Source organism: Pseudorasbora parva, chromosome 7 (assembly GCF_024679245.1).
Source record: "Pseudorasbora parva isolate DD20220531a chromosome 7, ASM2467924v1, whole genome shotgun sequence".
Lineage (NCBI taxonomy): Eukaryota > Metazoa > Chordata > Actinopteri > Cypriniformes > Gobionidae > Pseudorasbora > Pseudorasbora parva.
This window is the reverse complement of record NC_090178.1, coordinates 26,136,134-26,158,891: the sequence shown is the minus strand read 5'-3', so window position 1 is coordinate 26,158,891 and position 22,758 is coordinate 26,136,134. Positions and strand designations below refer to the sequence as shown.

The window sequence follows — 22,758 nt, the reverse complement described above, 5'->3', positions numbered from 1 at the left end:
GCGACCTTTTACACCACATGCTTGATAATTGGTTGACATATTATCTAATCGTGTACTTTAAATTTAACAGCTGACAGCTGATTGGTTAATTGTAATCCATTACATACATGTACCCTTCTATCAAAGTTATCTGACATTATCAAGATTAATTTGTCCTGACACAAATTAAATCGTTCTTGTCATATTTACTGTTTTCGAAATTATAAACTGATAATGTGAGGTGAGAAACTAACTGTAACTGATAACTGTATTTATTGCTTTTTTTATGTTTACGTTACGTTTTCTATTTAATATATTTTAAAATATAATTGAATCCTATAATGTAAAGCTGAATGTTCAGCATCATTACTCCAGTCTTTAGTGTCACGTGATCCTTCAGAAATCATTCTAATATGCTTAATACCTTATTTGTGAGACTCACGTGTATTTCTATACCAAATAAATACACCGGTGTATTTGTGATGGTGGTCAGATTCCATAGTAACTCTCCATATCATAAAATTTTGATAGGATATGTTTTACATTGTCTTTAAGATGCCATAAACTGAACCATTTAACCATTAACCACAAGACAATAAAATTCATGAAACTAGTTTATTTAAATATAATACACAAGATGCCATTAATTCAAGCATTAAAAACCACTATTTTATTTTACTACAAAAATATTATTAAAAAAAAGATATTACATGCTATGAAGCCTTACTAAGGAATTCACATTAAGGTTAAAGTTCACACAAAGAGAAAATATACACAAAATATCTACAAATGTGAAGGTGGATAAACATGGTAATGAAATGCACATTTGAACACACCCTTGTCCAGAATTAAATTAATGAAGTATAAATAATCTCATTTGTGATATTACCTGTTCACATGGCACTACTTTGAGGTGGGCAGGTGTGCCGACCAATCACATAATTTTTTCTAAACTAGGTGCTATAAAACCAGTTTACTGAATGTTGGAAATGGCTAACTGATAACTGCAGCGGTTGGCTGGACTGGATAACAGGGGTCACACTGTGTTCTACTGGCCTGAACTGGTCTGGCTCAGTGGAGGACAAGTGTTACATTCTTTCAAACTTATGAAACACTCACAAGGCGTCTTTGTTTTTCATAGAAGGCGAGTCATTGGATTCTCCCTGCTATGTTTCTTTGGTTGAGAAAAGCGTGAAGAAGAGTAAATATTTGTTGCAGCTTTTTGTTTCAAGATAAGCATGTCATAACTCTCCCCTTCAGTTCTTTCAGTACTGTCAGTTATCAGTTTTATTTGAGATATGCAAGGAACACTGCTGTTCCTGATCGCTTTCCCTGCTCTTTTGGACAAATACTTGCGAAAATCTCATTGGTACCGCAGAACACATTTTCCAACCTTAATTTAGATACAAATAGATACAATAAAGATACAAAAATCCTTCATCCTTTTTACTTCATATTCCTTAAAATAAAAAATAAAAAATATTTTTCCCATCTGTTATTGTCTCTATAATTTTTTGCACTCAGAAAAAGACCCTTTAATTCCACAAGTGTTTAGCCGAGCTAATACCGAGGGAGATTACGAGAGATAAAGAGAGCTTAATAAGGGTGTTTAGCAACGCAACCTGTCTGTTCATTAATGTTGGGGGAAAGAAGTCATCTTCTGAGGGCCAGCCTCAAATAAATACCAACATATCCCCTGAATCCATCCAGAAGCCCTTCACACTTCTCACAATAATGAAAATGAGTTATTCATTTTTGTTTTCTTCACTTGTCTTCATAAAAATGGATATGTTCACTTTAACAGTTCCTGTTGTGTCAAACCTACATTGATTATTCATTGTAAATAACTGTAGCGATAACAGTAACATCCCTCTGCAATGTTATAAGTATTCTTGGAGCAAAGGCCTCTAGACATTAAAGCAATCGTATATCCTTTGGTGAAGGTTGTTGGTGGTTTGTGTTGCTAGTATTCTCCTGCACTGACACTGGAGGATGGTGCGCTTGTCACAGAAGTGCTTTGATGTCGCTGCGGTAACGTTCATGATTTAATTTCAATGACTTTGATGAAGGGCAGACTCTTGTTGGTCTGAGTGGAAGGTCTCAGAGGCTTGCTGTGGAGGAGACACATGAATCGACTTTAATCCGTGTATTCATATTTCCGTTATCAAGCACATGTGACAATTTGCATAAAATAATTTGTTTGTAGCTATCTGGTTCATTTGCGTGTCCTACCTGTAGACAATCTGCGCATTGCCGTCTGATGGCAGGTATGAATTTGACCTTTGACTCCCCAGGTAGTAATCCATCTGATCCCGCATTTGTTTGTTCTGCAAGCACATCCACAAAGGTCAGACATCAGGAAGCATTCATGAGATCACAGATGAACTTCATGTTGTTCCAAACCTGTATGAGTTCCTTTTGTTGTGCTCAAAAGAAGATACTTAAACATTTTTTGGTAATCAAACAGTTTGTGGTAGCCATTGACTTCCATAGTAGGAAAAAATATACCATGGAAGTCAATGGCTACCGCTAACTGTCCGGTTAGCAACGTTCTATTAAATATCTTCTTTTGTGGTCAACATAAGAAAGAAACCCATACAGATTTGGAACAACATGAGGGTGAGTAAATTATGACTTTCATTTTTGGGTGAACTGTCCCTTTAAGGATCCAGAATCATAGGATTAGTCTATATCCTGTGAACTGACCTCTGCCTCCAGCATGGACACCTTCTCCTCCAGCTCTTTGATCACTCTGTCTCTCTCCTGAATCACCATGCGCGAGTTCTGAAGCTAAACGGCACAGCGATGGAAAGCTTATGTTAGCAACCGAGCCTAACATGACAAAAGTTAGTATGAGAACGTGTGTTTGTGTGTGCGCACATATACCTGTTCAATCATTTGCCGTAGTTTTCTCTGTTGACTCTTGAGCATGTCATCCAAGTGATGAATCTTCTCTTTCAAAATCGCATTTTCCTTTTCCAGCTCTTCTAACCTGTTAAATGATTAAACATGAGTTGGCTGTTGCCTAAAGTTAAAAAAAATCAACTTTACGTGACAGTAAGATATCTTATGACCCCCACCTCTGCCTTCCTGCATGGCCTTCCTCCCTCATTTCGTGCAGCTGCAGGAGTTCGGCTTCTTTGGTCATGAGCTGGTCTCTGAGGGTGGAGCTCTCCTGCTCCATGCCGCCCATGAGTCGCTGAAGGTCTTCGATCTGCTGATCCTGCTGCTCCTTGCTTTGCTGAACCTTCTTCAGATACTCACTCTGCTCAGATAACTGCTGCTTATACTGACGCGCCTCCGCCTACAAGAACATGAACACAGACAAAAAAGAGGGAATTAAAATCACACAGCTTTCTGGAATTCTCAAATCGGATTTGTCAATCGTAGGATTCTGTGGAGAAATATTTTGTACAATAAGCCGTAAACTCTCTATTTAATTGTTGTCCCTGACAAACTCATACTTTTTACTGGAGTCTTCATTAAAAAAGCTTGTAAACAATTTGTTACCTTATATATTATATTTTTCTTAGGAAAGTTATCCAATGTCCATGAGTCATATCTAACGCTATACAGAATATAATATCACAAAAATAGTACATTTATTATTACATGCTGTATATTTACTGTACTTATATTTACAATGAATTATGTGTTACGGTAATTAGAATAAAATCTCCTAATTCTGTCAAATACTGCCTAAAATTTGTATTCTATTAAATCTATCATGATGGATTATTTATTTAATTTGTAAGATTTTATTTAAAAGTAAGCTATATATAACTATAAGCAAGATATTATATAATTTTCCTTTTTTTTATCAGGAAAATAAGCCTTTTCAGGATGATGCTTTGTGTCAGGGTCCAGATCACTCTACCAGGGTTTATTTTGCAATAATGAATAGCTGACTGTCCTTATTAAAAATCTTATTGCAACACCTACATTTGTACAACAGAAACTGTTACAGGAAGTTGAAAAATGCTTAAAAGTTTCAATCGGTTTAATTTTTTTAGAGGATCATTTTGACATCTGCTTGCCACTGAAATCCTTGACGTATTAGATGCAAGCAGTAGGCGATTACGAAATAGAGCATCATAATGAAAGAATGTGTGATCTCACCCCTGCACACACTGTTCTTTCCCAAACTGGATCTGATCCAGTCGACCAGTGGGAATGTCTGCTACCGTATTAGTACAACTGAACTCTCACCTTCTCTCAAGACAATCTAACAAAAGATCCCTTGAATGCTCTATAACATTAGGATACTCATAAGCCATGAAAGAAGCAAATGCTAAAAAGTGGAAGCGACTAACCAGCAGTTTTTCTCTCTCCTCCTGGTGTTTCTTCTCAGCGTCTTGGAGTTGGCCATACAGACGCTTACTGGCCTCTCTTATCTTCTCTTTTTCCTGCTCATCCACACTATCCTGGAGAGAGAATATAGTGACAAAATGTTAATGAATCTGGAATTTGTTTGGGGTTTGTATGTGTGTTCATGTACTTGTTACACGTGTCTTGCATTAGTTGCATAACATTGTGGTTTAAGCAATCCAAAAAAACTAGAAGCAAATGTTACTTAATTATAATCACAGCATTGAAACACACCCATATCTCTCCTAGCAGTTATTTATAGACGTGTGTGAGAACAAGAGGATAATGTAAGTTAGAGAGAAAGAGGGAGGGAGCTTCTCTGTACGTGCGTCAACGGGGTGTATGTTCTAACAGTAAAACACTGACGTATGCTGTCATAGCTCAACTTTTCCACCCATATTCCTGCTCTAACTACCCAGACACACACATCCCACTGGGAGGCTAATCCGCACCATTCACTCCCAAAAAGAATCTGCTGCCGCCATATTTAGTTTCAAGCAACAAAAGACAAGAATGTGAAGAATGCGAGAAACGTTAAAACCTGTCGAACAAATACCGCCGATTAGAAAGAATCAAAGACAATTATTGCAGGTGGCTGAACATGTTTTCCGAGCTGTGCGTTTTTGTGTGGTTTCCTGGGTGATTAATACCTCTAGCTTTCGGGTAACACAAACACTAACGGGTTTGTTGATGTGTTTTGTACTAACCGATTGTGGAGATTTGTTAATGACTGTGTGAAGTCATTTTAGGTAAACAATTATCACCCAAAGGATACAGATTTTATAACACAGCACATTATATAACATGACTGCGTGGAGCATGCTGGTCATTACAAACAGGAAAAATATTTACATTTGTGGTGGCTCATAAATCGTGTTTTGCTTTAAATCTAATAACGTCAGCAGGTTTGTAGGAGGGTTAGGTTTGGGTTTAGGGGAATAGAAAATTAGGGATGACAGATAACAGATAACATTCTTTGCGATAAAGATAAGCTGAAATTATTGTCATGTTAAGTCACACTTTTTTAAATTCTGCCAGTGAATTTAGGCATCACAATATTATAATACTGTATGAAAAATGCATATTTATTTGGAAATTTGTTGAAGATTGCATTAGTGTTGCGATTTTTATGGTTCAATGATAACCTAAATATAGGGAAATAAAAAAATAGGGGAAATAAAAAAATAATAAAAATAGGGGAAATTAGCATGCACAATTAAATATATAATATCCACTTAATAACCTGTGAGTGTGTGTGTGTGTGTCTGTGCGTTTGTTTTTGTGAAAAATCAGGGCACAAATGTGTATAATGACATGGGTATGACATATGTATTACAGAAGAGGGTGACTTTTGAGGACATTTCCCCATGTCCCCACTTTTCAAAAGGCTTATAAATCATACAGGATGAGTTTTTTTAGAAAGTAAAAATGCAGAATGTTTCTATGGGGATAGAAAATATGGTTTGTACAGTATAAAAACCATTACGCCTATGGAATATACCCACAATTCTCAAAAACAAATGTGTGTGTGTGTGTGTGTGTGTGTGTGTGTGTGTGTGTGTGTGTGTGTGTGTGTGTGTGTGTAACAGGGCACAATAATATGCTCACCTGTCTCTCCAAACTGTTTTGGGACTGTGTAAAAACTGAATGATGACCATTAAGTTTTCTAGGACCAGTACCAGATAACACCAGCTGAGGGTGAGAAAATGAGAGTTAGTTAACATTATTATTGTTAATCTAGTTTAGAAGAATCCTCATATATCTGCAGATTGATCTGATTTCTTGTCTCACCTTATGTTCTGTTCTGTGACTTTTAGCTGCCATCTGCTCTCTGAGGTTCTTTAGACAGTATCTCACCTGCACACAGCACAACACTGTTAAAACACATGATCCGAAAACAGCCAAACATAGAAATTGTTGAAATGATACCGACCTCCTGTATTTGTGAAACTTCCTCTGAGAGCATCTTTAGACTCTGTTGGTGTCTGACTTGTGCCTCTTTGCGGTCTTCCAGATATACCTGAAAAGCAAACCAAAATATTTAAACATAAGCACTGACATCACTGGTTTGAACAGCCTAGCCTAGTTTAGGCCACACTACAAATTCAATTAGATCTAATTATAGTTTTGCATTATAGGTTAAACTTCCAGATGTACAGGTTTCATAATTAAAATTTACAGACACCCACCTTGATGACCTCACTCTGGTCCTCACACGGCTTGATCAGATCAGGTTTCAGTGGCTGCCTCTCGTAGGTGGGTTGTACCAAGGCAAAAGCTCTGCCAATTGGCTGGAATGAATGACAAGAAAAATACCTATTAAACGCAAATATGCATAGTATGTCTATTAACTGCTTTTTATGTCCCCCCTTACAACATCAAGGGGTCTTCCACTTATTTAAATAGTATGTCATTTGTTTTTAAAATTAAAGATATTTAAGATAAAAACTGATATAAAATCTGATCACTTAGTCTAACTTTTTCAGAATCAAAGCATCACATTTGCATGTCTTTGCAGAAAACAAGGGCCCCTTTCTAAATGCGAAGTATAAATAACTCTGACACACAAAGGGTGGCAGGAAACCCCAAAAGAGCAGGAATGGACGCAGATGTGGGAAAAGGGACATGGAAAGTTATGCAATTTCTGGAATCTGAAACAATGAGCCTCTGGTCCTGTAAGGACGTCCCCTGGAACACAGCCACATGTTCCTTATGTTTATAGAGTGTTGGCAGACAGACAGAGAAAGAGAAACGGACCAAACAGAATGTGTGTGTGTGAGTAGGGGGCGTGTAATTCTACTGAAGTTAATCTGAACTGATTCCACAGAATCACTATCACAGCATAATCAGAAACAAACAATTGAGCATAAGCATACGAAACACAACTACACAACAAAAATACGTGCAAATTGTATCTGATGTGATCTAAATGTACAGAAATATACATTAATCTTGGAAAGCAAGTTATGCCAGGCTCAAGAATACTGACTACTGCCCTTAAAACAAAACAGCATATGCTGGTTAGGTATGTTTTGAAGTATGGCAGCTGGTTTATGCAGGTCCTTAGTTGGTCATCAGCTGGTTAAGCTGGTCTTGAGCTAGAGCTAGTTTCTTAGGACAAGCTTAAAACCAGCACTTGACCAGCTTAAACCAGTTCATGACCAGCTACAGATCAGCTTAAACCAGCTGCCATGCTTCAAAACATACCTAACTAGCAGTTATGCTGTTTTTTTTTTTTTTTTCAACAGGTTGTCCTGGGATTATACTGGAACATTCTGGTAGATTCAGCTAAAGCACAAACATCTGAGATTCAATGCAGATGTGGTTTCAAACAGGCACTTATTCATTCCTATAAAACATTCCCAGAGTCAGAAACACTGCACTTATTCAAATTTATTTTAAAATCTCGCGTAAACGTTAAAAAGCTAAAATTGAATCAAGAGCTTGAATCTGAATTCTGACATCTGAGAATGTCACTACCAGATCATGTCCCGCTTATCTACTTTACTACCCGTGAAAGAGAAAGAAACATGCATGTACCTTCTCTGTGGTGGGCTGCTGCCGCTGGTTCTGCTCGTGGAGAGTCAGTCTGAGCCTTCTGTGCCCGCTCTGAATAATGACATGAAGAGAAGCACAAATGTGAGTGAGGGATGCAACAAAGAAACCGTTATAGAAAGCAAAAGGGTGGGCGCAGTATGGAACAGGGGAACATGTGGGGAGGAGAAACTGAGTAATGCCCTCTGAGAGAGAGAGAGACTGACTGGAGGCCAATGGTCCATTAAAATTTGGCATGGAGGTCTGTGGTTACTCAATGTGAAAGAAAAAAAGCGAAAGCGAAAGGCATTTACAGTCCAGTCTCTACAGTCTGATTTGATTCTTCCCCCAGCTTCTGGAAAATTCTTGAGCCTTGCGGGCTTTGCCAAAACTTTGTATTTGAATGTAAATTTTAAATCGTCACAAAAATGGAGGCGGGACAGCACAAATCTAAACGGAACAATGCACTCCGGCGCAGAACGGAATATCACCATGACAACCCAGACACCCATCAACAACATAAACTATGTCTGTTGGACACAGGAAGAGACAAAGCAGAGACTATAAAGCTTTGGAAAGAACACAAACTCAGAGGAAGCACTTGTACACAGCATACGATAACATTCACATAACCAAATTAAGAGATATTGAAGTTAACCTGAAGTTAATAACTTTATATGGTATTCAGGGACATAATCTGATCAAACATATAAAACAATGTTGAGTGGACAAAATAAACCAAACAGATGGATGGATAAATGTGTGTGTGTGTGTGTGTGTGTGTGTGTGTGTGTGTGTGTGTGTGTGTGTGTGTGTGTGTGTGTGTGTGAGTGTGTGTGTGTGTGTGTGTGTGTGTGTGTGTGTGTGTGTGTGTGTGTGTGTGTGTGTGTGTGTGTGTGTGTGTGTGTGTGTGTCAATGCATAAATCCAGAAGAGTCTGCTGACCCTAAAATAAGTCTGAGTAAGTCACGGTGGGACGGGATGTCCTTAAAAAGAGTGCGTGGCAGACAGCATGCACAAACTGTGACATATTTATCAAATATGTGTGAAACAGTTCTGGACTGAATGTGAAAATGTCCCAGGTCAATACTGGGGTGAAGGATCAAGTGGATAAAAAGTCAGAACAAAGGTGAAGGAGGACTTTACACATTAACATGCAACACATTCCAGTCTCACTCTATTAGATTAGATGGGATTCATATTTACTGTCATTAGGGCAGTTGTTATTTAAGTAATATAGGCAATAGGAAGATTGAGTGCAAATGACAAGGAATATAAAAATAGGAGGAGACGTGAGTCAATGGGATATAATGGGAAATGATTGTTACAGCAATTGACATCACGTAGGAATAGAGAAGCTGCAGTTAGATAACTATAAAAGTTCAAATGTACAGGGGTGATGTAGTGATAGGCAATAATGGGACCTAAAATGAGATACAATAAATGAAAAATTACTATTGAAGTGAGATTTTCTTGAGATCATGACATAAAAGTTTTGGAGGTAACAAAATACATTTCAAAGTGCACGAGCAAATTCATTTTTTACTTTGATCAGGGACTGACTTAAGATGAAGTAGCTCTGTCTAAAGTTATTTTACTTTCAAATCAGTCTCTGACACTAAGGAGGCTACAACTTTATCAAACAGTATATTGACTATGAACATGTGGTCTATTTTATGGCAAGCATCTCAAGGGAATAGGACGTCTGTGTGGTTACAGAATGGTGTTTGAGAGATGCTAAACTGGCTGACCAATTGTTTTTTCTCCTGAGGCGAGATTATGAGAAAACATCTTTTGTTATGTTGAGGAGAAAAAAAGGAGCTTGTTTTGTCTTGGTGGCAAAACGACGCTTCCAATCACAGAAAGAACAACATTAAATAGATGAAAACAGATAGAAAATATGATTTCATAAATTTTTGGGAAGCTAAAACCCAGATGTACAGAATTCCAAAGTCCACACAGTTACACAATACAGGTATACTGTATGTACTATCATATGGTGACATTCATGCGTTATCACAGTATGATGCTATACAGTACAGTACAAACAGTGCATGTGCATACATACTGTATGATCCATATTAAAAAGACCTCAGACAGCTACAATATATAACAAACTAACAATAGCATGATGCTATGCAGTTCAATAAACTACTACAGCACACTCTGTCTGCAATCGACATTTAGTTTGATTACAAGTCAAAGTCAAGTCAAAAATTTAAAAAATTCAAGTCAAACATTTTGATTACAAGTCAAAAACATTTCATATAAGTTACACATATAGTATTATGTCATCAAGAAGGATTTCAGTAGTCTAGTGATGCAAGTTTGCGAAGACAAGCTCTCCAAGTAAAAAAAACCCCACAACTTTTATTATTGTTCCGCTCACTAAATCACTAGACAAAACAGCCACACCTCAACCCACTGGCCCAAACAACACAATTATCATAATCCCGTATATGAGACAAAACAACAATTACACCACCAGGATGGCGGGCAGACTACGGAAGGCAACCAAAAAGTCAGTATTGACAAAACACTTAAACATAAGTTTGTTCAGGATTATAAACAAACTCATAATAATGAATTATGCATTCATATATTTACCGGAGGTAGCAGAAGCGTCTTGTGACTGTGCGAGAATCGGGTGTTTCCATAGAAGGCAAAGAAGCATTAGAGTCGACCCAGCCAAGTTCAAGTTCAACACCACACCTCAATCCACGAAAGCAACAAAGACACTCAACACACACACACACACACACCTGCAAGATGACACACACCCGGCACGCAATTATCACGCCTGTAATGGGATAGTATTAAAAAAAAATTTTTTTTTGTTTGTGAGGATTCTGCTGGAGGCATCAGAACAACAGGCTATTCATTACAACATACTAAAACACTGATAATAACACATCGTTTAAATGGACACATATAGCCTACACATACAAATACACACGCAAAGCCTCTGGCTGAGCAAACATTGTCACACACTGTCACACAGGAATGATCATTATTCAGAGATTATATAATAGCTTTGTGAGATTTGCATATTTTGTGTACCAAGGAAATGGAGAAAAGGAGAGGTGGAGGCACCGAGGTATTAGGAAAACAAACAGACAATTAATAACAGAAGGGAGAGAGAGTGCAATGGAGTTTGTTCACTGAAAATCGAACCAGGTCAGAGTGAAACCTGAACACAGGTGTGAGGTACAAAGGGGAGACAGACACAGAGGACATAGAGAAAGGGATAGGTGATGAAGAGAGGGAAAAAAGGGAGATTGTTAGAGAGCCGTGAGTGGAATGTGCCATTGGATACAGGCCTCTGGACCTCTCGAAGAGACAGACAAAAGACTTGGCTAATCACACTAGCCTTTTTTCCTCGGAAAGATGTAAAGGTCACGCGAGAAATCTGAATAGCTGCTGAAACCTGAGACTGTACATAGACAATGGTGACTTTACACAAACACTGAATCTGAGAGAACTGAAACATTAATAATGGCATCATTAATCTCAGTGTTAGAACAAGAAAAACTGGGAAACATTCCTTATAAAATAATAAGTTTATTAAATAAACTTAAAGCAAAGCACTTTACTACTAATGTACTACTAAATTAATAATTTAATACCTTAATTAATAAAAAAATGCCAAAGGGGTTGTTTTAAATGTATTTAAATGTTGTTCAAAATGTCTTCCTATATCAAAAATATTTGCATAAGTTTCCATATCATTATATATATATATATATATATATATATATATATATATATATATATATATATATATATATATATATATATATATAAACATTATTTTTAATTGTCATCTTTTGCAAGCATACATTTTTTTTAATTGCACACTACTCGGCTTAAAAAGTTTACATTAGTAATAAACAAAGTTTACATCAATCCTTCCAATAATCATTATTGTTCAAGAGCTTCGAGTGTTGACAAGACAAAACACAAGATCATTTCACCGCAATGTTCTGTGGAACTGAACACCTCAAGGCAACACAACAAGCCAACTTTTCATGTGTACATATGTGTTGCTACTGTACTGTCTGTATGCACTGTATAGAATATTACCCTAATGACTATCATGCAACCAGCTTCATAATGCAAACTTGATGAGAGAGGCACAATTTGTAAGTTTGAAGTTAAATATTTGTTTGACTCCTAACTCCATGCAAAAATTGAAAGAGATATTTATCAAGGGAGCGGTAAATTAGCAGAATGGACAAGAGAGAGTAAATATACAGACACAGCTGGTTGAACAAAGGTTTTTTGAAAATTTGTTTTTAAAAACGGGAAACGCCTTACATAACCTGAAGCCGGATGACTTGCAAAGACAATAAAGCTACAAAAGAGCTTTTGTTTGCTTTCACACATGAAATAGTGAGAGTTTTATTTCGACTTGGTTGCTTTTCCTTCTCCAGATCATTTTCAAATAAAAATGAGAAATGAAAGCAACTTTAAAAATGTAATAAAAGTTTCCACCCTAATGTACTACAGACCTACATTGAAGCATTACAACTGTTTTTAGAAGACAGTCTGTAACCATGTGATTCTAAAGAATGCATCTCAGATGGTCTTTGACCTCGATGAGTCCATTAAAGAGCTTCCTGTTAAGAAAGCAGTGAATGATGTTCTGTTTTCATATTTGCATATGAAATGCATGCAAATACGGTAGCTGCTGAAAAACATACAATACGGTGCAGACTTGAATGGTCAAGGTCAGAGTGAATGTCTATTATGTTACAAAAAGGAAGGAAACCTGCCACAATCAAGCAAATATTTGAGCCCTGTCGCTCTTCACCTCCTTGCCCAGCTGGCGTGAAGAAAGCACAGACCTTCCCATTAGGCAATATTCTGTGGTACAAAAAATGTCATAAAAAGTAAGGGCACAAGGCTGCCCAGCAACACCACATGGAAAGATCAAGTTAAAAATCATCTAATTCGACATAACACTCTTTATATAGCCTAAAATACTTTATATACTGGTGACTGAACAGACACGGATACAGCTGGCATTTGGTTTAACTGCTGGCAGAAATTCTTCTCACAGGTTATTAGCGAAACCAAATATCAAGTAAGTGACAATAATCCTGATTAAGCATCTGTTGTGCACACAGAGAAGGGCAAGTGGAGGTAAATAGGTTTAGTGCAGCTTGCCACTATACCAATAAAGTGTCACACTTAGATATTTCGGTTTACAAACTTTATTTTGACGATATAAATAATTAATGAAGCACTAAACTATTTAAACAAGAGGTAGAGAAGTTTCCAATCAGGAACAAGGAGCGCATTTCATATTTTACCAGGAAGAAAGAAATGAGGGGATGGATCAAAGTTCTCTTTTATAGGCTTGTTGAGAAAACGACCCAGAAACCGTTGTTTAACACTGTTCTAGATTAAGACCGTCAAGATTTTTTCCCCATTGAAACTTAAAATATATGCACTAATTTTTAAGCTACTTGTGCTTATTCAAGGCTATGTGTAGATAGCCTACCAATTTTATTCAGACGTGCAGAAATATGCAGATCAATTTAAACAAAACCAACGCACAAACATATTTGGTGTTTTATAGATATTAAGCAATAAATTGGTACATACCATTCTGTCATCCAATCTGATTTCATCATATGTGCACATACTTCCCATTCGATTCATCTTAGCTGAAAGTTTCTACTCTAAATAGACAACAGTAGCCTAAACAGAGTCAAATAATAGAGTCAAAAGTTGAATATTCCCTTGCCCGCGCGAGCTCGTCTGTGTTGTTTGGTTGTGTTCTGATCTCGCCCGACACGCTGAATAATAAATAGCCTCGGTCGGTGCAGGTCTGACCGCCAGCTAAACGGTTTTGACACTCCCCTCCTCCTTCTCACAGGTTTCACGCCACGGTCGGTTGTTACGTTATAACGAGTCAGAGTGAAATGTGTCGTGTGAGCTCATTGCTTCGGCATTCCTCTAGTCTGTTTCGCCTCAGCCCGCGGGAACAGTGTCATGTTGGTGTGTTTCACCTGAGCGACATGATCTTATTCCTCTATCCCGAGGTTACGATAAATTAAGCAATAGGATTCGACAGAATATATCTACAAAGTTAGTCAGTTTCTTCAAAGTAAGCTGGAAAATGGCAGGCCATACCCTACGTTAGAAAAAAGGGCGGGTGACAATAAGATTTCATTAGTTATTAACTAACATGACCACGAGCAATACGTGTTACTGTATTTGTTCATCTTTGTTAACGTTAGTTAATAAAAATAAAGCTGTTCATGCTTTGTTCGTTTTAGCACACAGTGCATTAACTAATGTTAACACTATTTTAATAATGTATTAGGCTATAGGCTAAATGTTGAAATTATTATTAACAAAGATAAATAAATGCTTTACAAGTTCATTATTAGTTCGTGTTAACTAATGTATAAATAATGTTAACTTATGAACCTTATTGTAAAGTTTTAACGAAAAAGGCTGAAAGCAAAAATATCCGAGGACATCAAAAAGAACAAGAAAAAAGAAAGAAAATAAAGGTGTTTTTGAATGTATCCTACAAAATGTAAAGCAGCCTAAATAGCCTACTCGATCAGTTAAGTGAATTAAATAATGAATAAATAAATACATATATAAAACATTTTAAGTAAAACATTTATAATATATTATAGAGCACAGAGTCAAGCTCAAATGAGGTAATCCGACTCATGTAGTAATAGTCATCATTCACCTAAATCCCTATATAATTTTATGTGTCACTCTACAATTATTGGATGCACACTGACATATTTAACAAGTTTACATCATCATGGTCCAGACAAGTCACAACTGGTATTAAACTAAGCTGTTTTAGCCCAAACATGCAACATAATACTAAAGAGGGAAAAGCTTCAGTCATATAGCCTAATAATTAACAACTATAGAAAACTTGGTACTGAAGTTTTCAAGGCAACACTTGATCACTTATGTTGTTTAGGGGACTATTTTAAAATGTCATCAATTTTACCTTGATTTTGTATAGTGAACAACTGATAGCTAAAGTAGATATTATAGAAATGATAAAATTATAGCAAGCACCTTGTAGTTTCAAAAAATTCAAACACATTAAAATTGTAATCTCTTAAAGGGATAGTTCAGCCAAAAAATGAAAATTGTATCTGTTTACCCCCAGGGCATTGTGTGCATTGACCTCACACCGGAAGGCTGTTGGACATAGTGGTTTATTAGAGGTAAAAAAAATAAAATAAATACTGTTCGGTTTCTCGCACAAACTGATCGTTTCGTGTCTTAAGACATCAATGTGTTGTCACGAGCTGCAGGGTTTAATATGGATTTGTATGTGCATGTTTTTTTGTGCATGTTCTCGAACTGTCATGTGATACCGTTCACATGCATCATACGACTGACAGACTCCAACGGTAGGAGTTAAAAATCTAAGGTTGTGTTCTACTGAAGAAACAAAGTCACCTATATCTTGGGTGCTCTGGGAGTAAGCGGATAAACATCACATTTTCATTAGTGGGTGAACTATCCCTTTAAATACAGTATGTCTGGAAAAGGCAACCACAGCTCCTAAAGACTTACTAAAAGTACAATTGGACACTTGATTTCGTTTATAGCACTTCCAATGGTGTGAATATTGTCTAAATGTGACAAGGTCTTCTGTCCATGGCTTTAGTTGTATTTAAATTGAAATTGTTTTATTTGTTAAATTATACATGGAAAAAAGTTATTTCATAATACTACGTCATTCATGAAAATATGCGTTAAACTCACAAACCCGACCCTTCCTTTTAAAAATAGTTTTAGCAATGTGTAAATAGTATGACAGTTGGTATTAAGCAATATTTTCCATTGTTGGGATGGATCAGTGATACTATACGCTGTGTGTTTGTGCATGTGTAGGGTGTGGATTTTTACTCCTCTTTGTAAAATACAAAAAGATCCAGAATTTAATGCAGTGCTTTTGTATGTGTAGTTATAATCTAGTTGTAATATAGTTATAAGTAATTTATGATCTGTTTTTTTTTTTCTAGTTGTGTACCAAATATGGTTTCAATTGAATGCAATGAGGAAATCTTAAAGTGCAACCTGTCAAGATTTCTTAAGAAAGATCAATAAAAATAATAATGCAACATTGATGGATGACATGGAAAACCACAATAAGCTTTACACAAGAAATGAACGCAACCACTGTGTATTGTTAATTGTTAAATGTGTTTAATGTATTTGATGCATTTATGTAAAAAAAAAAAAAAAACAGCTGCTATGATGAGACTGGAATCTATAGTGTATGTCTAAGTCTTGCATCAGATTCTCAGATATCAAGTCATCAGTTTGTATCATGCTATGACTGTCCCTCACAAAACAAATCAGTTATAGACAGTCTGCCATGATAAAAAAAAGGCTGGTAGTTGTTTTGACTATCTTTAAGCTGATTTGAAAGAACTAAGGATTTCAAAACTCGTGACAACATGTTAGATTCACATTAGAGGATTAAAAAACATTCAAATAAAATCTCAACAGCTTAGCTGGGAGTCTCATAAGTGTCACCCAGAACATTTTTTGAATGACAGATTTTCCCCTTTTTTATAATTATGCCATGCAATTACTCAGTTGCAGTACAAAATTCATATGTGTGATCTGGTTTATATGCAGCTTCTGTTTGTTTGGCACCAACTGTTGGGAGATAAAGATCAGAAATTAATTTTGACACCAACTGCCATTATGGAAGAAAAAAATAGTTAATGCATTGTTTGAAAAATTTTGACATTTGCAAATTCTCTGTAAATAGTGTTTAATCAAACTGATGTTTATTTTCATCCATTCAAAAAGGTCATGTTTTTAGTGTAGCATGCAATGTAATGAAGTCCAACCCAATTTGATGTTACTGTTAAAGGGATAGTTCACCCAAAAATGAAAATTAGCCCATGATTTACACACCCTCAAGTCATCATAGGTGTATATGACATTCTTTTTTTAAACAAGTCAGGGCATTTTTTAATATAACTCCAATTTTATCCGTCTGCAAGAAGAATGTCATGTATACCTAGGATGACTTATGACTCTGCCAATTTTCATTTTTGGGTGAACACATTAACAAATTGTCTGTTAACAAATTTTCATTTTACACTTTTTTCATATACAATGAATTATATTAATAATGCTTTGCGGTAACTTACAGGTGGTCATGGTTTCTGTGTTTTGTTCCACTAAAGAATACAATGGGACATCAAACCCTGCTAGGAAAAAGCAAAGAAAAAAAGCTCAACTTTGTTTAGCTCAACTTTGTCTTCTAAACATTTTACAAAGAATGTCACCTACCTTCTGCAATGTGGGAATAATATACAGAGAACCGGCAGTTTATTTCTACAAAAGGACAAAAAGAGATACTTTACCATTTTATCAACTTCTACTACTAACATAAAAGTTACAATATTTTATGTGTTTCTTTCTAACATGCGGAAAACATTTATCTTATTGTATCACACCCAGAAGACTTAAAATCCCCTAAATCCTTATTTACCATTTAACTTTTCTTTACTGACATATAGGCCTACTCTAATATCTTACAATTGCAAAAGCAACATGTACTTTTAAAATCACAAATTCGAAGTAAAACATCTGCAAAACAAATGTTTGAGGGTTTGCTCTGTAGCTGATTCTGGTTTCTGTTTGAATAACTGTTCAGCTAGTCAAGGGTAAATACATAACAGGAAATTTAATATACACAAATACACCATGTTCTGATGACAATAACTGTCATCAATTCCTTTCTTCTTTAATAAGCCATTACTATGACATTGACAATTCAACAGTGTTAACCTCTTACACTCAGGGCCATTTTTTGGGATTTCCGCCTGGATTTGGCCTACCCAAATTGAAAAGCTTCCCATTCACACATACAGTGATCTAGGTTCAAAATTTTGGTGTCATTTTACAGGAAACCCTTTGAAGTTACAACCCCAAATCAGAAAAAGTTGGGACAGTATGGAATGTGCAAATAAAATAAAAAAGAAGTGATTTCTAAAATTACTTTGACTTGTATTTCATTGCAGACAATATGAACACAAAATATTTCATGTTTTGTCTGGTCAACTTCATGTCATTTGTAAATATGCATCCTTTTCTGTCATTTAGACCTGCAACACATTTCAAAAAACGTTGGGACAGTAAAGCATTTACCACTTTGTAATGTTGCCATTCCTTTTCACAACACTTAAAAGACGTTTAGGGACTGAAGACACCAAGTGAGGAAGTGTTTCAGGTGTAATTTTGTCCCATTCTTCTTGCAAACAAGTCTTAAGGTGGGTAACAGTACGGGGTCTTCGTTGTCGCATTTTGCGCTTCAAAATGCGCCACACATTCTCTATTGGAGACAGGTCGGGACTGCAGGCAGGTCAGTCAAGTACCTGTACCCTCTTCCTCCGCAGCCAGGACTTTGTAATGTGTGCAGAATGTGGTTTTGCATTGTCTTGTTGAAATATGCATGGACGTCCCTGGAAAAGATATCTTCTTGAAGGCAGCATATTATGCTCCAAAATCTCTATGTACTTTTCAGCATTAATGGTGCCTTCACAGAAGTGCAAGTTACCTTTGCCAAGGGCACTGACACAACCCCATACCATGACAGATCCTGGCTTTTGGATTTGTTGCTGGTAACAGTCTGGATGATCCATTTCTTCTTTGGTCCGGAGCACACGGCGTCCATTCCTTCCAAAAAATACCTGAAATACTGATTCATCTGACCACAGTACACATTTCCACTGTGTGATGGTCCATCCCAGATGCCTCCGAGCCCAGAGAAGTCGACGGCGCTTCTGGACACTGTTAACATAAGGCTTCCTTCTGGCACAGTACAGTTTTAACTGGCATTTGTGGATGTAACTGCGTATTGTGGTACTTGACAAAGGTTTGCCAAAGTAGTCCTGAGCCCATGTGGTGATATCGCTTATAGATGAATGACGATTCTTGATGCAGTGCCGCCTGAGGGATCGGAGATCACGGTTGTTCAGTTTAGGCTTGCGGCCTTGTCCTTTACGCACTGAAATTCCTCCAGATTCCTTGAATCTTGTAATTATGTTATGCACTGTTGAATGTGAAATATCCAAATCTCTTCCAATCTTTCTTTGAGGAACATTGTTTTTAAACATTTCAATAATTTTCTCACATATTTGTTGGCAAACTGACGATCCTCGGCCCATCTTTGCTCCTAAAGGATTAGATCTTTCTTGGATGCTGCTTTTGTACCAAATCATAATTTCAATCACCTGTTGAGATCACCTGTTTCAAATCACATCATTATTTAACCCTTTTACCTCAGTACTAGCCCTATATTGCTCCTGTCCCAACTTTTTTTTAAATGTGTTGCAGGTCTGAATGACAGGAAAGGATGCATATTTACAAATGACATGAAGTTGACCAGACAAAACATGAAATATTTTGTGTTCATATTGTCTGCAATAAAATACAAGTCAAAGTAAATTTAGAAATCACTACTTTCTTTTTTTTATTTGCGTTTTCCAAACTGTCCCAACTTTTTCTGATTTGGGGTTGTATAAAACACTGCTAAAAGTGATAAACATGTAAGTATATGTTGTGTAAGCTGTAATAACCTTAGCGCTTTTTGACCCCCCCCCCCCATACATTTATTTCTGAAAGTGTGTAACTCAGGCCCTGTGTGCTCTAGGAACCTGCTTTCAAATGGTACCACATATGACATCATAGCTCCTCCACACACATTTAAAATGGAAAGTAAATACATGATGATGTCATTTACGACCCTTTACAGGGTCCTCAGAGTTTTAAACATTTCAGAACTACAGTTGTAGACTTACTTTGGTTGTTGATTTTTCTCCTTCGTTTTTTGAAATAACGAATCAGACAGATGATCAGCGATATGAGGACACACAGAGACACTATTGTGGCCATCACTACTGCGGTCAGATTAGTGGTCACTGCTGCACTGTCAGCTGAGGGTGGCACCAAAAAAAGCATTTTAATTATCAGTCAATTTATTAGATTATTTTGATCAGAAACATGGACATGCACATACACACACATACTAAATGCTTGTCTTACCTGTGTGGTAGGTAGGACAAGCTGTTGGAAGTGTTTCCAACTTTGGTGTCGAATGAGATAGAATCACATCTATATTGATATAAATGTTAGTGTGGCTCTGAAATTTGGAACAGCAGCACTTTTGCCTGAGTAATATTGAGATTAAATGATAAAATATTGGTTTAAAAAACAAACACACCTTTCATGATCAGCTTCACCTCATAGCAGGCTGTTTCACTCACTCGGCACTGATACCATGATCCATCAGCTATCACTGCATCCCTTATAAGCAGAGATCCGTTTGCTTGTATTCTCGCTCTCTCATACAGAGGCTTGTTTGGTGATTTGTGCGGAGTGTGATATTTGCTTATCTCTACTGATTGGTGACCAATAACGATTTTCCACGTAACTTGATCAGTGCTGTTTTGCAGTGGATGTTTGTGGCACGGCAGCAACACTGACGTATTTGGAGTCGCATGAACAGAGTCCAATTTTTCACACTCTGAAACCAGAGAGACAGTAGTGTTATAATATTATGTATATGGCTCTCCAGTGATGATTATTAGCTTGGTTGAAAAAATTGCATTCTTACTTATGACCTTTAGGTTAAACTGAGTAGCTTTAAGGCAGTCCGAACCATTGTAGACCTGACAGTCATAAAGGCCATCATCAGATAACCTGATGTCTTTCAGATCAAGTGTCACATTTCCAGCATCATTTCTCACAGACCATCTCTGATGTTCTGATGTTGGAGAAGTTTCTGAATACTTTAGGATGTCTGTATCCGGGTCGGTTCTGCGTAGTTTCACTGTCAGAGTCTCCAGCGGGTGGGTTGTGGTTAGACAAGAAATAGACATATTGTCACCCTGAACATAGTTTATGTTTAACTGATGGTCCTGCTTGCAAGCTCTCTCTGTATGAGCTAAAGGGAAATTAAACAGAGAAATGAGACATCCTGAGAGAACTGAAACATGGATAGGAAACTAGCACAGGGTTTATAGTAAAAAATGTCATTTTCTGAAATGATCCTTTTGATTTCCAGTGTATAAAAATGTATAAATCGACTTGGTAACAAGATGGTTACATTAACAGTTAAAATGAAGCAACAATGAAAAAAACGTTTAAAGCATTTATTAATATTAGTATATGATAATTTAAAAACGTACCAATACCTTATTAAAATCAAAAGGGTGTATAATTTTACTTTATGCAAACAGATGTATTTGTATCAACTCTCTTTAACAAACATGAATATATACTGTGACATAAAAATACTGTAACATTAACTCATTGTTAATGTTAGATAATGCCTTAACTAATGTTAACTTATGGAGTGTTACCATTTACTTTTATATAGATATATTGTTTGGATAAGTCTTTGCACACCAAACAATGTTTGAATAAAAAAGACTGTCATCAGTAAAACACTTTCTTGCTTTAAAATTTTACATACTAGCTAGAAAAGAAGTTGTTTGTTAGCACAACAAAATGAGAACTGAGATCAACAAAAATATCCAAATAAGTAGCTATCATGTTGCCTATGAATGACACTGATAATATGCGTCACACCTGCTGCCTTTTCACACCCAAAGTACATTGATATTATGTATATCTCTTGTTTCTATGTTGGTTAAAGGAATTTGACTTCATATAATGACATATAATGATAATAACTTACCTTTGAATTCTAATGATATTAGAAGATACAGAAGTTGGAGATATGAAGGCTGAAAACTCCTCATCATATACAGATGCTCTCTGCAGGACAGCTGAAGTCTATATGAGCAAAGACCACATCATTTCACTTCCGTTGAGTTGTTTTCAGTTGCTCTAAATTTAATGCAGAAGTGAATAATATTGAATCCTGTGCTAATGAAGCCCTTCAGTGAGATTCTGTCTGAACTGTGGCAGTTTTCATATATATAAATACACACACACACACACACATGTTGGTCTATGTGGTTTACAGGGACTCTCCATAGGCGTAATGGTTTTTATACTGTACAAACCATATTTTCTATCCCCTTACACTGCCCCTAAACCTAAACCTACCCATCACAGGAAACATTCTGCATTTTTACTTTCTCAAAAAAACATCATTTAGTATGTTTTTAAAGCTATTTGAATTATGAGGACCTTTGATATGTCCTCATAAACCACATTTATAGTGTAATACCAGTGTAATACCCATGTAGTTATACAAATTTGTGTCCTCATAAACCACATAAACAGGCTCACACACACACACACACACACACACACACACACACACACACACACACACACACACACACACACACACACACACACACACACACACACACACACACACACACACACACACAAACACATACCTAAAGGATTAGGAACACCTGTTAAATTTCTCATTAATGCAATTATCTAATCAACCAATCACATCGCAGTTGCTTCAATGCATTTAGTGGTGTGTTCCAGGTATGCAACAGTCCTGGTATGTGGTCAAGTATGCAACAGTACTGTGGGGGAAAATGCATTGTTGATGCTAGAGGTCAGAGAATGGTCACTGATTCAAGCTGATAGAAGAGCAACTTTGACTGAAAAGACCACTCGTTACAACTGGGTTGTGCAGTAAAGCATTTGTGAAGCAAAAACCCGCTAGCCTAGAAATCTAGACGCACCCTAGCGGCAGCAAATCTAATTAGCCGCGAGTATCGTGGGCAAGAAGGAGTTTAATGATGGGTACAAGGGTGGGAGACAACATGAACACAGACAGGGCAGCTGACATGCTTGTGACTAGGAGTGGGGATTCAGTCTCAGTAAAGTGGAATCCACTCGTCAAAGTGCCAATTCT

General features: G+C 36.7%; 2 protein-coding genes across 4 annotated transcripts; both read right to left on the bottom strand.

The window, feature by feature from the left end:
• Nucleotides 1-580: 580 nt before the first annotated feature.
• On the bottom strand, nt 581-13,860 carry tuft1a (tuftelin 1a). 2 transcript variants are annotated; one of them, XM_067448803.1, is made up of 12 exons: nt 13,491-13,860; nt 7,888-7,956; nt 6,537-6,638; nt 6,281-6,367; nt 6,139-6,204; nt 5,956-6,039; nt 4,293-4,403; nt 3,060-3,283; nt 2,866-2,971; nt 2,686-2,769; nt 2,212-2,306; nt 581-2,090 (listed from the first exon to the last, which is right to left on the bottom strand). In XM_067448803.1, exons 1-12 carry the CDS (start codon nt 13,545-13,547, stop codon nt 2,018-2,020), a joined length of 1,158 nt encoding a protein of 385 aa, XP_067304904.1. In that variant the 5' UTR covers nt 13,548-13,860; the 3' UTR covers nt 581-2,017. The 2 variants fall into 2 exon arrangements, with proteins under 2 accessions (XP_067304904.1, XP_067304903.1); XM_067448802.1 differs by lacking the exon at nt 13,491-13,860 and adding an exon at nt 8,109-8,204.
• A 2,241-nt stretch (nt 13,861-16,101) lies between these two features.
• Nucleotides 16,102-21,733, bottom strand: LOC137083756 (uncharacterized). 2 transcript variants are annotated; one of them, XM_067449692.1, is made up of 8 exons: nt 21,607-21,733; nt 20,521-20,850; nt 20,128-20,430; nt 19,950-20,018; nt 19,706-19,840; nt 17,193-17,237; nt 17,051-17,110; nt 16,102-16,547 (listed from the first exon to the last, which is right to left on the bottom strand). In XM_067449692.1, the coding sequence occupies exons 1-8, from the start codon at nt 21,671-21,673 to the stop codon at nt 16,477-16,479; spliced, it is 1,080 nt and encodes a 359-aa protein (XP_067305793.1). In that variant the 5' UTR covers nt 21,674-21,733; the 3' UTR covers nt 16,102-16,476. The 2 variants fall into 2 exon arrangements, with proteins under 2 accessions (XP_067305793.1, XP_067305794.1); XM_067449693.1 differs by having other exon boundaries at nt 17,051-17,107.
• Between the last annotated feature and the right edge of the window lie 1,025 nt (nt 21,734-22,758).